This window comes from Vicugna pacos, chromosome 8 (genome assembly GCF_048564905.1).
Source record: "Vicugna pacos chromosome 8, VicPac4, whole genome shotgun sequence".
Lineage (NCBI taxonomy): Eukaryota > Metazoa > Chordata > Mammalia > Artiodactyla > Camelidae > Vicugna > Vicugna pacos.
Window position 1 is genome coordinate 19428046 of NC_132994.1, and position 15406 is coordinate 19443451.

General features: G+C 46.4%; 1 protein-coding gene across 7 annotated transcripts in view; it reads left to right on the plus strand.

Moving 5' to 3' along the window:
* ANKRD6 (ankyrin repeat domain 6) overlaps positions 1-15406 on the plus strand; it is a 105811-nt gene that overhangs the window by 23848 nt on the left and 66557 nt on the right. For 3 of the 7 annotated variants that reach the window (XR_012074837.1, XR_012074836.1, XM_031680227.2), the window contains exons 1-5: positions 2686-2782; positions 4823-5161; positions 9756-9854; positions 11407-11505; positions 15128-15226. Coding sequence is in view for 5 of the 7 variants with exons in the window: in XM_031680227.2 (XP_031536087.1) it covers positions 4868-5161; positions 9756-9854; positions 11407-11505; positions 15128-15226 (591 nt within the window). In the remaining 2 variants the exon portion in view is untranslated. Of the gene's footprint in view, positions 1-2683; positions 2783-4822; positions 5162-9755; positions 9855-11406; positions 11506-15127; positions 15227-15406 lie in introns of those variants that run through there. The other 4 variants (XM_015235998.3, XM_006200288.4, XM_031680226.2 and 1 more) reach the window with 2 other exon arrangements.

The window sequence follows — 15406 nt, forward strand, 5'->3', positions numbered from 1 at the left end:
AGAGACATGGAGGTTTAGAACCTTGGATTGTATTTCAAAAATGGAAGTGAATGAGCAGATCAGAACTGGCTGGTAGGAACCTCGACCCTCCAGCTAGGGCTCATCTCGCTGTCCAGGTGATCTGAGATCCAACTCTTTGCCCAGGTCTGTGCCATTGAAAATATCTCACTGATCTTTAAGGTAAAGGTGTCCAGGTGTCCAGGAGGGGGATAGTTGGGGTGTCTTCAGGGGTGAGGACTGAGGACAGTTGGAGGGAAGGGAAACCCGTGGTAGGTGGTGCATGTTCCCTCATTTATCCTACTTCAAGCCTAGGGGGTGGATGGTGAAGGCTATTCCTGTTTGACAGAGAAGATGGGCTGAAGAGCATGTCTTGCACCAATCACACAGGTGTTCTTAGTCAGAGCTGGGGTTTGAACTAGGCTTGTCGGGCCCCAGGGCCTCTGGCCTCTCCTTTCTCCAGAGGGGCCTCTGCTGACTTGGAGTAGGAAGGGCCATCTTGTTAGTGATACAGAGTTTCTAAAGTGCTTTTCTGGATGTGACATGGTTTGAGCCGCATCAGTGTTTCCTTCTCCTGCCTTTGGTTATTTGTGTTCACTTGGGGAAACCCTTTTGCCTCCTCGGGCCTCAGCTTCCACGCAGTAACACCTGGTTGCCGACGAGGCTGTTCCTCGGGGCTGCCCTGACCTGACCTGTTACCCTGCGGCCTGTGGCCTCCTTTCCAGCCTCTCTGGGGGGCAGCTCCTCCCCGCCGTGGTCTACACTTCCCAGTTCCTCAGAAGCACTTGTGTCCCCCACTCCTGTCAGCCTTCCTCACAGCACACACATCTTTGTTTCAGAATGCCCTAGAAGCTTTGTGAAGGCCACTGATTTCAGCATCCTTGACAAGGACACATGATGGCAGATGGAGCCTGGGGCCAGGCCCGTTGAGTGGAACCAGGTTGTTTTGTTCCATCTAATCAGCTGTGGACATTTTGTCTGAGGAATCAAGGTTACTCAGCCGTGCGGAGCATCATCGCCAGCCAGGGAAGGTCACGCCTTCATCTCATCCCAGACATGGCTGTTTTATGAAGGCTTTTTATAGCCCACTTTCTTGGGAGAAACTTTTTTTCTTAATTAAGAATTCTAATTTTAAAGTGAGCTCTGACCTCTTTCTTCCCATAATCATTCTAATGCTTTGATTGCATTTCGTGGGTTGAAATTAAGATCCTTTATTGTCTGCTATCTCTGGTTTCCTTCAAGGCTGGTTACCCATGGCCAGCCGGCACTTTATGGAGATCATAAACGGGTTTATCCTGCTAGAATATTAGTAAAGTCTTTGGGAAGTTTTATCAAGATGCTAAAAAGGCCCAAGGCCATGTGAGACTCTTGATTCCTCCGGGATTTTTTCGGCAGAGGTGGGGGCTGTGGTTAAATGCTGTTTGGAGCAGAGGTGGAAACAATTCTTCACGGTGAACTTGAAGGAGAAAGCAAAGGGAACATAATGTCTCCTTCGGAATTTGGAGAATTTGGAGTTTGGCAAGGTCGGTTCTCCAGATAGTGTTGACTTACACTGAGGAGGGTTATTCTGGGTGTCCTCCGCCGTGTCATAGCTCAGGAGCCTGCTTGCAGGGAACAGTTGTCTCTATGACCCAGGGACAGGCTGAGAAGCCTACTCAGGTGCACACACATGTGTCCTGCAAACCGCTGAGAGCAGTCTGGAACCCATCAGTGGGAGAGTGAGTGAATGATGAACTGGCAGTACTTGTGACAATATTTTTTATTTTTATTTATTATTATTATTATTATTTTCAATGAAGGTACTGGAGACTGACCCTTGGACCTTGTGCGTGCTAAGCATATGCTCTACTGCTGAACTATACCCACCGCTCTGACAATTTTTTTAAAAACTCAAAAATATAGTGTTGAACCAAAAAATTGCTAAATGGTATTGTACAGTTTAACACAATTTATGTAAGGTTTGAAGACAATCAAAACAATATTTATCTATTGTGTATGGCTGCAAACATGTAGTAAAATGAAATGAAAGGCAAAGGAGTAACAAACACCAAATATGAGTGGTTACCTCTGGGACAAGGGGAGATGAGATCTGGAAGGGGTTCACAAGGAGCGGCGGCTACAGTTTTTCTAATTTTTTCTTAAAGTCGTTTGTGGGTATGTACATTTAAAAATAGTATTCATATTTTTAAATGGCTGAAATATTTTGTAATTTTAAATTTTGTTTTTAAAACAGGGAGGATCTGTTCTGATGGCTTGCATAGCATTTTCAGTTTTGAGGACTTACTAACCAGACTTTTCTGGGACTGATTAACTTAACCCTTTGCTGCTGTCCCATCTCTTACCCTGTCAGATTCAATGTGACCTCTTAACCAACCCTGAGTATCCAACCAGTGGGGAAGTAAGAGAAGACATGAAACCCTTCACTTTCCTAGTTGGGTGAGTGGGGAGTAGAAATGATGCACTGAAGGAAGTCTTCACATTTTGAGCATATTTTGTTCATTGATCACAATGCCAATAGCCAAGGTTAACCGAGACAAACTTGAATTCTGGGTAAATCCGTAAGTATCTCCTGCCAAACTGAAGGAGGCAGGGAGTGCCACTGTGTAAACCTTGCTCTAGGCCCCCACCCCCAGGGGAGTGGTTGTGATGTCTGGTTCTGAAATCAGTGTTTGCTCTGCGTTAACAGCATGGCCGGACCCCCCTGCATCTTGCTGCCAACAAGGGCCATCTTTCTGTGGTCCAGATCTTGCTGAAGGCTGGCTGCGACCTCGATGTCCAGGATGATGTGAGTAGAAGCCATCATTCTATCAGGGGATGCTTGTCAAGGAGGCTTGTCTGCCTGGAATCCCACAGCATGTAACCAGATATTGGGGGTGGGGACAGTAGCGGATGCTTGCCAGCACTTTGTAGCTGCATCTTAGTAGGAAGAACTTCCTCTTGAAGACCTGCTCTGGGACCCATCCTCAGTAGCAAGTTTGAGTTTGGGAGTGGAGGGTGTTTTTCCCTTCTAGGTTCCCATCTAGTACTATTATTTCCTATCTAGTATTATTTAAGTACAGAGCCTTGAAGGGCATTTTGTCTGTGTCCTGTCTCAGTATAAAGGAGCACACCAAATACACACACACACACACACACACACACTCACAAGTGAGTGTGGGCAAGGCCTGCTAGAAGTGTGTTGTTGACCAAACTTGCCCCTGGAGAAAAGGTGGGGCTTAAAAACTAAATTTTTTTTCTTTTCTTGCCTTGATTTCTCTTACTCAGTATACATTTAGTTAAAAAGAATCAACTTAAAGGAAAAAAACAGGACACTGATCTCATGGAATTGGAGAAAAAGGTAGCCTCCAGAAAGAGTTCACTCTAGTGCAACCACCATGATTGAGACTCAGTCTCTGAGTTTCTTGAGTCAGATTATCTAGAAAGAGATTCCAGTTGACTCCTTTGGGGTCAAAAATCCATTCCTGAGTAAATCAGCAGTGGCTGGCATGGAGTCATGTAGTACCTGGGGTTGCCCTGTTGGGTCTTCAGGGAGGGGAGATTCAGAAAACGTTATGTGTATTGTCCTCCAGTGGGCTACTAGCAGAAGGTCCTGATGATAACGCAAGAACTTTTGTGAGGAACACAGAATCTTGGGAGAGTTTGCAGTTACAACCCTTTCCAGGTTCACCTTTGATAACTGTGGTTATAGAATGTTAATCAAATTTCAAACCCTCAGGTGTGCTAGGTTGTGGGTCACCAGTGCTTCTAGTCTTCTTTGGGTCTCTGTGTAATGTCCTAAACCTTGGCAAACACATGAGAATGACAGCATGCTCAAAGAAATAACTGAATATGTCATTGTTTTATAAATGGACAGCAGGCTGTCCGCTGTCATTCATAAATTTCTGGTTATATTTGGAATCTGTTGAGTCAGCAAGGGTGTTATTTTTCAAAAGATGCTGATTTAGCTTTAAGCTGTTGATGTTTACCTTGGGTCTCGATACTTTTTTCCTTCTTTGCACTATAGTCATCATAACATACCTGATTATATCTTATCCTTACATGACGAGAGCAAAAATACAGGGAGAGAGAAGAGATTCTGACCACAGGAAAGGCAGAGCATTGAGATGTTGGTGCAGATATGCGGGGATGTATCTGGTCTTCTCTGCATAATTAAAGCCCTTGTTTGCCATGGTGGCAAGGCTGCAATACCAGGCATACTAACCTATCCCGACTCAACACTACTGCCTCAGGTATTGAGCTCTGAGTATCACTGTGTTCTTCTGCAGCAAAAGTCATGCTGACTTTCTAGAACTGCTGCTGTTTCTTTCAGGCAAGATAGGAAGTAAAAGAATCAAGAATTTTCACAACGTCACCACAGGGGGACATGTCCGCAGGAGGAAAGCCAGCTCTCTTTTAGAGAGGGACTGTCTCTTTCATTTATTGGAATTATTTCTTTTTTTGCATCTTTCCCTTGCTGTAGACAATGTGTACATTGCTTCTCCTAGACAACTTAGAACAAAACAAAACAAAAACACAACAGCAACAAGGCAGTGTGAAAACAGTTGGGAATGGAGAAGGGTGACTTGACCTTTACTAGTTCTGAAGGAATGCTCTGGCCAGAATATGGTTCATGTCTGTCCTCTATATGTTTACTATGCTTGTTGATCAGCCTTGAAACTCATGGAGGAATTCAAGGAGGAAAACTCTTTATGGATATTCTTTTAAAAATCTGGGAGATTAAGTATTTATTTCAGAATTATTTCAGAAGTTATCTGTCTTGGATGATGGGTATAAATAGAGGATGTTAATGTTATGAAGAATTTACTCCTAACTTCATGTTCTACAGATACTGTTCTTTATATCATGGTAAAGGCTGAAAATTAGTTGAAGAATGACCTCCAGTGCCCTGGAGTGGGATTATTATGAATTTGAACCCGTGGAAACCAGTTCTTTAGAATATGCAACTCCAGGAGCAAGTTCTCTCTTGCTTCCTGCCAACCCTGTCAACGCTCATTGGAGCTCTCACGCCATCTCTGATTGGTCCATGAGCAATCACACAGCCCCCACCTCAGAAATAGTCCAGGACCCTGTGGCCACGGTAAAAGGCATGAAGGAAGAAAAAACTAAGAAAAACCAGAGAAGAAAGGCTAGGAAGAACCCTAGAAGATCAGAGAGAGAAAAAGAGGTCAGCAATTGCTTTGAGCACCTACCCTGTCTCGAGCTTCCTTGCCACGTGTCTGCCTGTGCCACCTGGGAGGGATTCCTCCAGAAGAGGGGCGTGTTCCACCTTTGCATGACTGGGTTCCTTCTGTGAGCTTGGCTTTGGAATCTGCCCACACTGTGCTCACTCTTTTTCACCATGTGGGAGAGAACACTAAAAGCATTTCAGAACAAAGATTTAGACCTCAAATATTGCAAACCTCTTAACTCCCAAAGTAAGAGGTGGGGTGGGTATAGCTCAGTGGTAGAGTGCATGCTTAGCATGCACGAGGTCTTTGGGTTCAATCCCCAGTATCTCCGTTAAAAATTAATAAATAAATAAACAAACCTTATTACCTCCCCACAAAGAAAAAAGTTAAAACAAAATTAAAAACAAAATCCCAAAATAAGAAACACTGATGTCAGAAAAATCGAGAGGTGGCAGTTCATGTACTTTGCAAACAGGTCAGTTCACAGTCACTGTGGAACATGATTTGCGTGTTCCAGATCAAACTGCCAAAGTGCTAGGTTGCTGATTCTGCAAGTTTCCTGGCAGAAGCTTCTTCAACAAATACTTCTCAGGTGCCCGTACTGGCCAAGGCACTGTGCTAAAAGCACTTAAGCTTGATGATGCCGTAAAGAGGCAGCCCCATCCCACAGAAGCACTTTTTTTTTTAACAAGCATGTAATTTTGTTTTGTTTTGGTTTTTTTTTGGGGGGGTAGGTAATTATGTTTACTTGTTTGTTTTATTTTTAGTAGGGGTAGGGGGATTGAACCTAGGACCTTGTGTACGCTAAGCATGTGCTCTACCAGCTGAGCTATAGCCTCAACCTGCACCTGATCTTTTTTTTAGGCCTGTTTTAAGGTTGATGGACTTCACAGGCTGCAAACAGCTTGGGCTGAGCGCAAAAAGCCTTCACAATTTGAATTCTGGCCCAGCTGTGCTACCCCGAATTAGCTGATTATCTGAGGCTAGGCCCTGAACCACACTGGGCCTTAGTTTTTTCAATCAGTTAAATGAGAGAATTAGATGCCATGGCGCTTCGAGCGCAGGAGAGGGTCAGTAAATATTCACTGAGTAAATGAGTCAGTGCTGCTAAGAGTGCTGCACTCGTCCCACCTTCACCCCCTCCCAAGTGTCAGAACTTCATGGCTGATATTTAGATTGTATAGAAATAAAGATGTCAGAGTTGTTGCTTTCGCCTCTTAGTAAGTATATATTAAGGACACATTTTGTTCTTTTCTGTGTCATATTTCAAAGAGGAAATACTTCAAGTCAGTTTTCATTTTATAGGAGAAAGAGTTGCTCCACAGGTAACTGACCCCATTTCAGTCGAGGGTCTCAGGTATTCTGTTGTGTTGTGTTCGGGGGAAGAGTAGCCCTGAGGCCAAGTGCACGAGGTGGCCCTTGGCTTATGTATTTCATGTCTCTCAGCCTCTAATGCTCCCCTTGGTAGCTTCAGGGTGGCTGGTTTTACACACCAGAGAAAGTGCCCAGGCTTCCAGAACCACCCCACATGGTGTGAGCAAAGCTAATGGTCCCGCTCAAGGACCACTTAGGGTGGGGAAAGGCTGGCTTTGCCCTTCACTTCAGCCATGTTTATCAGACAGACAGGGCAAGGACCCAGGCTGTAAGTGGGATCTGTGACTGAGGGCTTGAAGACGAAGGGGAAGCTGTGCCTGGAGACAGGCAGTGCTGCAAAGGGTCTCTGCAAGGAAAGGGGTCACGCAGGAGTCACCTGTACCCAGGGGCTGAAGACCCTTGTGTTCCCACCGCAGCCTCACACCAGTCGTCAGATCTCCTTGTCTTGATCATCCATCTGAAAATTTACTTTTAAGGGCTGACCTAGAAGTTAGATTTAGCTTCTTGCTTTGAGCCAGAGTTTCACAAAGGAAAATTATCTCTAGAGAAGCAAATACTGGAGATTCATGCTAAGAGCAAGTAATAAATAACAATGACGTTCTGGCTCCAAACTCCTGATTTAGTGGCAGCTCGTGAAACACAATAAAACATTTGACCTAAAGCCAGGCTTAGGTTAGGCTGCGGGATGACTTACCGGCAAGAGTGGCGGACACAACCCACTCTTCATGCACAGCACAGACAGAATGGTTAAGTTTCATTACGTACATAAGTCGTTGTGATTGGTCCAAGGAGTGCTAATTAGAGTGCCGCAGTTTGTGCAAATCTTAAAAGGCCTCTCTCTAGCAATTAGAAATCTGACCAAGTCGGTATTTACCCTGAAGGAGCGGGCTGCAGCCTCACCTCTGTGGCTGAGAATAGGGCACCATCAGGTCAGAAACAATCAATTGCAGTTGAAGTCCATTCTGGGAAACCTATAACCATTCCGGTAGGGAAACGGGCTTGGAAAATCTTATAGAAGTTTTTAAAAGTTAAAGCTGGGCAATTTTTCATGATTACTTGTTTGGGCCTTAAGTCCACCTTATCCGGAAACACCTCCTAAGATGTTTGAAGTGAATATGTAACAGCTTCACACGCCTTGTGCAATCACTGACCCAGTGGCCATGTTCTTCTTTTGACTGCATGGCACACAGAAAGTGTCCTTTTTGAGTTAGGGGTCTTGGAAAGGTGGATGAAAAGAAAACCAAGTCAAAACCTAATTTATAATGGGATAATAGCTTAGGATGCCAAAGGGTGGGTTTGTGATAGAATGCAGTGGACAGTGGATGGAATCATGGTAATAGGGCTGGAGGTCCTGACCCATCACTGCAGAAATCCCTTAAATTCTACAAATAAACAGTGAGAAACGATTCTGAGACATAGACAGTCCAGTTACTGGTATATTGGTACAGCTTAGACTTTTAATAAATAGAAGTTTTTCCTGATGCTAAAAATTATACTAAAAAGTTGAAAAGTATTATAAAGTATAAGGGACAAAATAAAAATCATTTCCCCTCATTCATTTTTAAAGGGAGTTTTTTTTTTTTTTAAGAATGTGAATTTTGTGGGGAGGGTATAGCTCAGTGGTAGAGTGCATGCTTAGCATGCACCAGGTCCTGGGTTCAATCCCCGGGACCTCCATTAATATCAAATCAGTAAATAAATAAACCTAATTTATCTCCCCCCAAAACAAAAACAAAATAAATAAAATAGAATGCTTTTTAAAATGTGAATTTGGTTTTTAAATAGGATTAAGTGCTTTTTTTATTGTGATAAACTATACATAACATAAAATTGACCATTTTAACCATTTTTAAGTGTATAGTTCAGTAGCATTAAGTATATTCACATTGTTATGCACCCATCACCACCATCCATCTCCAGAACTTTGGGGGGATTAAGTGCTTTTAAAGTGCATTGTCATTTGTTGTAGATTCCAGGGAGGTTAGTAAGTAAAATCAGCATTTGATGATGTTAGTTCTAGGTAGCAGTGCATCTGCCTTTTAAACCCCTCTGTATTTTCTGTCTTCTAATTTTCTCTCTTTCCTTTCTTGGGCTAAGGACCAGGGGTGTCCTGGGGCATGTCCTTTACCCTTCCAGTGCTTCACCAGGAAACTCTATGAAAAACTCTTGCCAACCAAATCATAGACCCCAGGAAGGGAAGGGAGGGACCTTGGGGATCATCAACTCCCTCCCTTCACAGGTAAAGAACCTGAGGCCCAGTGAGGTGACAGGTGTCTCTCAAGGCTGTGCACCACTCACATCTCCAGACCCTCTTGTCCCTATGCCTCTTTCTTCCGACCAGGAATTTTCCTCACTCTTCACCCACCTCCCCATTCAAGGCAGCTCCCAGGCTGGATTTGATTTGTCTCTACTTGACTTCCTGAGTGCCTGTCAGAGATGAGATGTGCTCAGACACTTTAGTCCTCTCTCTTGTTACAGACTTGACCGTCTTAGCTCTAGGAGTTTTAGTCCTTCTCTCAACTGCAGTTAGGGGAAAAGTCAAGTTCCCTTTGGTGCCCGCACGGAGAAAGAGAAGGTTGGCAACCTCAGGAATCTGATCACAGGGAAAGGGGTCAAATGCTTTCTAAATCAGAGAGGATACTGTCAGGCAACACCAGGAGAAGCTTCTTAGAGATGTGCAGGGATAGCTTGAGTCCCTGGCATCCTCGGATGACCAAGGGTAACCCCGGCATTGCTCTTGGCCAGGTCCAGTCCAATCAACAATCACACATCCGCCATCCAGTTATCAGCGCTGCTAACTGACAGAGCAGGCGAGTTGAGTCCCTGACTGCCAGGAATGGGAGGACTCAGAAAGGAATAAACATTCCAGGCACCGCTGGTTTTACTGCACAGTGCACACAGTCCGGCTCTCACACCCACTCTTCACAGATGTGACAGTCACACTGCCCTCCTCTGGGCTGGCTGGTGAGGGTCTGACCCTTATCCTGAGGTTGGCTCTGGACAGGCCGAGGGCTGTTCTGTGGTTGGCTTCAGGTTCCCACTGAGTTTGTGAACAAAATGACTCTTCCTGGCACGCACTGCCTACTAACTAGACCACAGAGCCCAGCTGGCCCGCGGTGATGGGGGATGTCCTTGTGTCCAGTGGAGGAGTGAGGGGGTGGGGGGGTGATGGGGGAAGAGAGCTGACCCCTGTCCTCACCCCTGCGCCACCTGCAGGGGGATCAGACCGCCTTGCACCGGGCCACGGTGGTGGGGAACACCGAGGTCATCGCGGCGCTCATCCAGGAGGGCTGTGCTCTGGACCGACAAGACAAGGTGAGGCGGGAAGTGGGAGCCATCAGCCTGAGGACCCTCTTTGGGAACTTCCCAGTGTGCGAAACCTTGGCGTTCCTGAGTCTTGTTGCTCACTTGTGATTTAACGTGACAAAATCAGCCCAGGGTCCCTCTGAAAGAGTATCTGATATCCCAGCATATTGGTGTTTTTTTGCTTTGTTTTGTTTTGTTCTGTTTTAAATCCTTCCCCCTGTTCTGTGGCAGCAGTGGGCAACCAAATATAGATGGTGAAGAAAAAAAATCTAGAAGTAATGACCTGTGGAGGCCTGTATAGGGGAAGGGATGTGTCCCAGACTGTTTCCTTTTTAATTTTTTTTAATAACTGAGCGAGTTAATTTATTTAAACTATATTAGAAGAAAAAAGGAAGCAAAATCAATTCTTCAGAAAAAAAATCCCAATGACATATATTAATCCAGTGTTTTTAAATTGTCAGTCTTAAAACATGGAACTTTGCAATTAAGTGCAGTTCAACCCCTGTTTACTTTTTTAGACAGCCTTTCATTAAAGTGTAACACAGAAAAGTGCACAGCTAGTAAGTGTGCAGCTCAGTGAGTTTGCCCTGGCTGAGCACCTCTGTGTGAACCCCTAGATCAAGGATCATTACCAGCACCCAGAATCCCCCAACTCCCTGGCCTTTGAGACCCTAGACTTCCCCTTGTGGGTGTCAGCAGTCAGGCCTGTGTCTTGGTGTGTTGAATGAATGTCTTAGCCAGAGCCCGGACACAACTGGAGACTGTCTCTGCACTGCCCTTGGCTGACCGCCCTGCGCCTGGCCCGGAACAGCAGAGAGGGTGTTTCTGCCTCTTCTCTTGATGCTTCCCTTCCCCTCACCCCTACCTCGGGGCCCCACCCCACCCCACTCAATGCATTGCACTTAATAGTTCTTTTTTTAGTAGTAAGTTAAGCAAATGCAAGCTGTGTTTAATTGATTGATTTTTATTTAAAAGCCGCCTATTGAGGACACTTGTTTGCCTTATTTACAAATCACTGTCCTCAGTGCCTGTTCTCTTGTTTGGGGCCCTGAGGCTTTTGGATCAAGCTGGGTGAGATTAAATTTGGGGGAAGAAAAAGGAGCAGTGGGATTTACCTATCTGCCCTTGGGCCCCTGGAAAGCACAAAGCTGGACTCTTCACTGGCCTGATCTTCGCAGGGTTCTCTCTGGGGCCAGGAGCAGAGCAGAGCAGCCCCGGGGCGGCAGAGGCGGGGAGGAAGGCACACCATGCGTCCTGATGTGGCTTCCTGTTAAACGTGAGCCCTCCTCAACCAGGGTTCCCAGAGAGGCTTAAGCCCTAATGCTTTAAGTCACCCACTGTGTGTCAGAAGTCTAGAGCGCACCTAGAATGGTACTTGTTATGTACCATTGGCGGGAGGATGGAGAAACTGGCCACTCAGACCACTTCCCGGGTTCAGGTGAGACACCCCCGCTGAGAAAGGCCCTGGGCCGTGTCCTAAAATACACTGCGGTGTATTGACTACAATGAGATGGATCAGGTCTTGGGTAACACGCACTCTGTCCCCGTGTGTTCTCCCCAGGACGGGAACACCGCCCTGCACGAGGCGTCCTGGCACGGTTTCAGCCAATCAGCCAAGCTGCTCGTTAAAGCAGGAGCCAACGTGCTTGCCAAGAACAAGGTGAGGCCCAACAGGTACTAGATTCCCTTGTTCACAGGTGAGGGCGGCCGCGGCCTGCCTTCCCCACCGGAGACTCTTCTCACAGAGCAGAGCGAGGGCTTGGGGGCTGCGGAAAGGAAGTGAGAGCCTGAAACTCCTCGATGAGCAAGAGACCCTACCTGAGGCTCCAGCCTCCCATGAACTCTGTTGGTCTACGACAGGGTGGTTAAGGGAGACAGCCTGCCCTCATGGGGACAGGGGAGGGACAGCAGCATCTCCTCCTCCTCGTTTTCCTCTGTCACCCCCCCCTTGCCTCCCTCCCTATCCTTCTGTGCTCACTATTAATGTGTCCCTGGATGACTTCAGAAGCCTCATAACTGACTGCCAGTTTGTCTAGTCTCTCTCCATCCTGCTCCTCCTCTGCTCAGAAACCTTCCAGGGACACTCCCTAGTCTGTCGCTTTCTCAGGCCTCCCCAGGGTGGCCTCAGCCTCTGTTGAAGTCATCTCTCTGGCAGAGTTTGGTGTGCGCCTCCCACACCATCAGAGTGGGCTCACCCTCCCATCACCCCCTTCCTTTCCGCCTGGTGACCTCCAGCCAGTCCCCAAGGGCGACAGCCTCCCCCTCCCCAAAAGCCTCCCAGGGCTGTTTCCTACAGCACCCCGTGGACCCTCACAGCTGTGCCGTGTTTACTAGTTACTGGTTAAATGTTTCACATGGTTCCCTCACGCCAGAAGCTTGCAGGAAAAAGCAAGCCACGCATTGTAACGTCTCCAGTTGCACCCGTCTCACTGCCTGGCAGCCCGGTGGCTCTCCATTTCTTTGAAGTGGTACGTGGTCTGGATCATGATTTAGTAAGCTTATACCAACTCTGAGTAGGTGGTTCGCAGTTAATGGCTAGGGAAACCTCAGCTGGGAGCCAGTGGAGTCTTTGAGTAAGACACGTGATTCATTTGTGGCACAATTAGGGCCATCAACTCGCCAGGGTGCCTCCACTGCAGCGTAGCCCTCCTGTCCCCCTCAGGGCCCCCAAAGTTTTGTGAGATGCCACACGTTCTCTCTCTAGGTAAAGCAGCAGAGGCTTTTGGAAGCACAGGTGAGGTGCCATCCCAAAAGAGGGATTCTGCATTCTGCACCAGCCACAGCCTCTGGGGAAGCCTCTAGAAAGTCCTTCTCTTTTCTCCCCCCCCAGCTTTACTGAGGTATCACCGACAAATAAAATCACCTGGTAGTTAAAGTGTATAACATGATGATTTGATAATTCCCAGTAGTTAATGAACCCATCAGTCACATCACATGTTTATCTTTTTGTGAGTGTGAGTGAGGACATTTGAGTTCTACTCTTAGCACATTTCACTTATACAGCACAGTGTTATCAACTACAGTCACCATGTTCTACAGTAGATCTTCAGGACTTATTCATCTTACAGCCGAAAGTTTATACCCTTTTTCCAACCTCTCTGTATTTCCCCTACCCCTAACCCCCAGCTTCTGGCAGCCATTTTCCTACTGTTTTGATGAGTTCAACTTTTTTTTCTTCCAGACTCCACTTAGAAGTGAGATCATACAGTACTTGTCTTTCTCTAACTTGTTTCATTTAGTGTATTGCTCCCTGAGTTCATCCATGTTGTCACAAATGACAGGATTTCTTTCTTTTTAAAGGCTGAGTAATATTCCATTGTGTAAGAAAGGTCCTTTATACTCAGCAAATATGGCAGCCCTTGTCTGGGAAATCAGTAGTTGTTGTTCAAGGTAGGGAAAATGCCTGCCCTGTATATCTGTCTAGGTCACATTTTTTTAATTTCAGATTTGAACATTGCCTCCTTTTCTCTCTGACTTCTCTCACTTTGCACAATGGTTTTGGAGTCTCCCATGTTGTTGCCCGTGTGATTGCTGAGTAATATTCCATTGTATGGATGTGCCATAATTGTATATTCTAACCCATGTCTTTTCATTTCTTTCCTTCAAATGTTTTTCAGCATCACTGATATTTTCTTATGGGCAAAGTAAACTGGTATATTTCTACAACCATCAGATTTCTTTTATTTCACTCATGTATTCCACACATATTTAATGACTCCCATGAAGCCAACAGCTTTGAGATCACCTTCTCTCTGCAGTGAGAATTACACCAAGCTCTGAGCCCTGTCACAGGGAATAGAGTGTTTAAAACGTGGGCAGACGCTTCGTTTTGGAAGACTAAGCTAACAGTGGTTCTCTACCTGGCTGCACTTTAAAATTTCCTAGGAAAAAGGTGGGGGGAGAAAACCTGCCTGATGACCAGGCCCGGGGTGACCAGCTATCTCAATTTGCTGTAGATGGAGGGGCTTCCCAGAATGTAGGACTTTTACTGCTAAAACCTGAACAGCCCGGGCCCCACGCCCTGGGCCCGGAACATCAAAGTTGGAGCTGTGCACGGGTCTATTGAAAGGCTCCCTCAGGTGATTCCAGCCTGCAGCCAAGGGTTAATAACCACTGAGCTGACTCAGCTCTCAGGCTTAGACACTCCTCCAAGTTCCTGGAGGTCACAGTGAAGAAGAAAGACTCTGCCCAGGTGGGTGAGAGCCAAGGTTACGAGAGGGGAAGTCAGTGACCCAGCAGTATGCAGTTTTCCTCTACTTTTTAAAACTTGGTCCTCTCTTCAAAGGTAGGGAGACTATAAACCATCGTGAGTCTGGGGAGAGAGTGCTGTGTAATCCAGAGAGGAGTAAGCCAGCTGAGGGAGGAGCCATAAACAGGCAGGCTGAGAGCACTGGACCCCACAACTGCAGGCCTGACCCAGCTCAGCAAAACAGACACTGAGCTAATGTGTTTAACCTCCCGGCTGTTCGCAGCCCCCTCAGACTGCCACCCGCTCATGCTGCCTGCTTTTCTGGTTACTCTTCTAGCTCAGCAGCAGACTGCCGGCCTTACTCCATTAGTTTCAAAAAATTCTCTTCTTGTTATGAGTTCTTTCTGCAAGATTGCTGTGGACATGATTCTGACCCTTACTTGTCATTTTGACTTTGAAGGTAGAGTCCAAAAGCAAGAGGGTCACTATCTGTACCGGTAGTGACAGATGCAACTGTAGTGCCTGTTATATGGGGACCTTGTCCATGGTTCAAATTTTGATGTTTCCAGAAAAAACAAGGTTTGAAAAAGGCTTGCTAGTTAAATCTGTTACCTTTAGTCTGCAGTGTAGAAAGTGGCCTTTTTTGGTTTTCCTTACCCCATTGGTAGCGTGTTGTAGCCACAGCTGTTAAGCATATTGGAAAGGGTGCACTTACTGACAGCGCCCTACAGGTGCACAGCATTTTGCTGTTAAGAAGGTGCTCTCCTAGGCAGTCCGAATCAGTTCTCCACAGCCTCCGCACGGAGAGGTCACGCTCCACTTCACAGGTAAGGAATTCAAGGCTGAGATTAAGAGCCTTGCCTAGCAGCTTGCAATGAGTAAGTGGCAGAGCCAGGAGTTAGAAGCAAGGTTTTATGACAGATGTGACTCTTCTGCCTGTTTGGACTCCCAGTTAAATGTTCTTGCCACTGAAGCACCCCAGCTTGGACCACCGATCGGGAAACAGACCGTGAGCATTGCTTTCTTCTGTAAGTCTCACCCTGCCACAGGCTTGTCCCTAACGTGTCCTCCTTTCTCTCTGCCTCTCTCCAAGGCGGGGAACACGGCTCTGCACCTGGCCTGCCAAAACAGCCACGCCCAGAGCACCCGCGTCCTCCTGCTGGGCGGGTCCCGTGCCGACCTCAAAAATAACGTGGGTGAACAAAATCACCTTCTCTCGTGCTCTTGTGTCCCTCGAAAAATAGCCCTGAAAGCGTGCTTGAGTGTTCACGCATAGAAAAAGTAAAAAGTGGGGACTATCAATAAAGTATTCCATTTTTTTTGCTAATTTTTAAGGGGTCCTGGAGGGGCTAGGAAGAGGAATCAGCGGAAA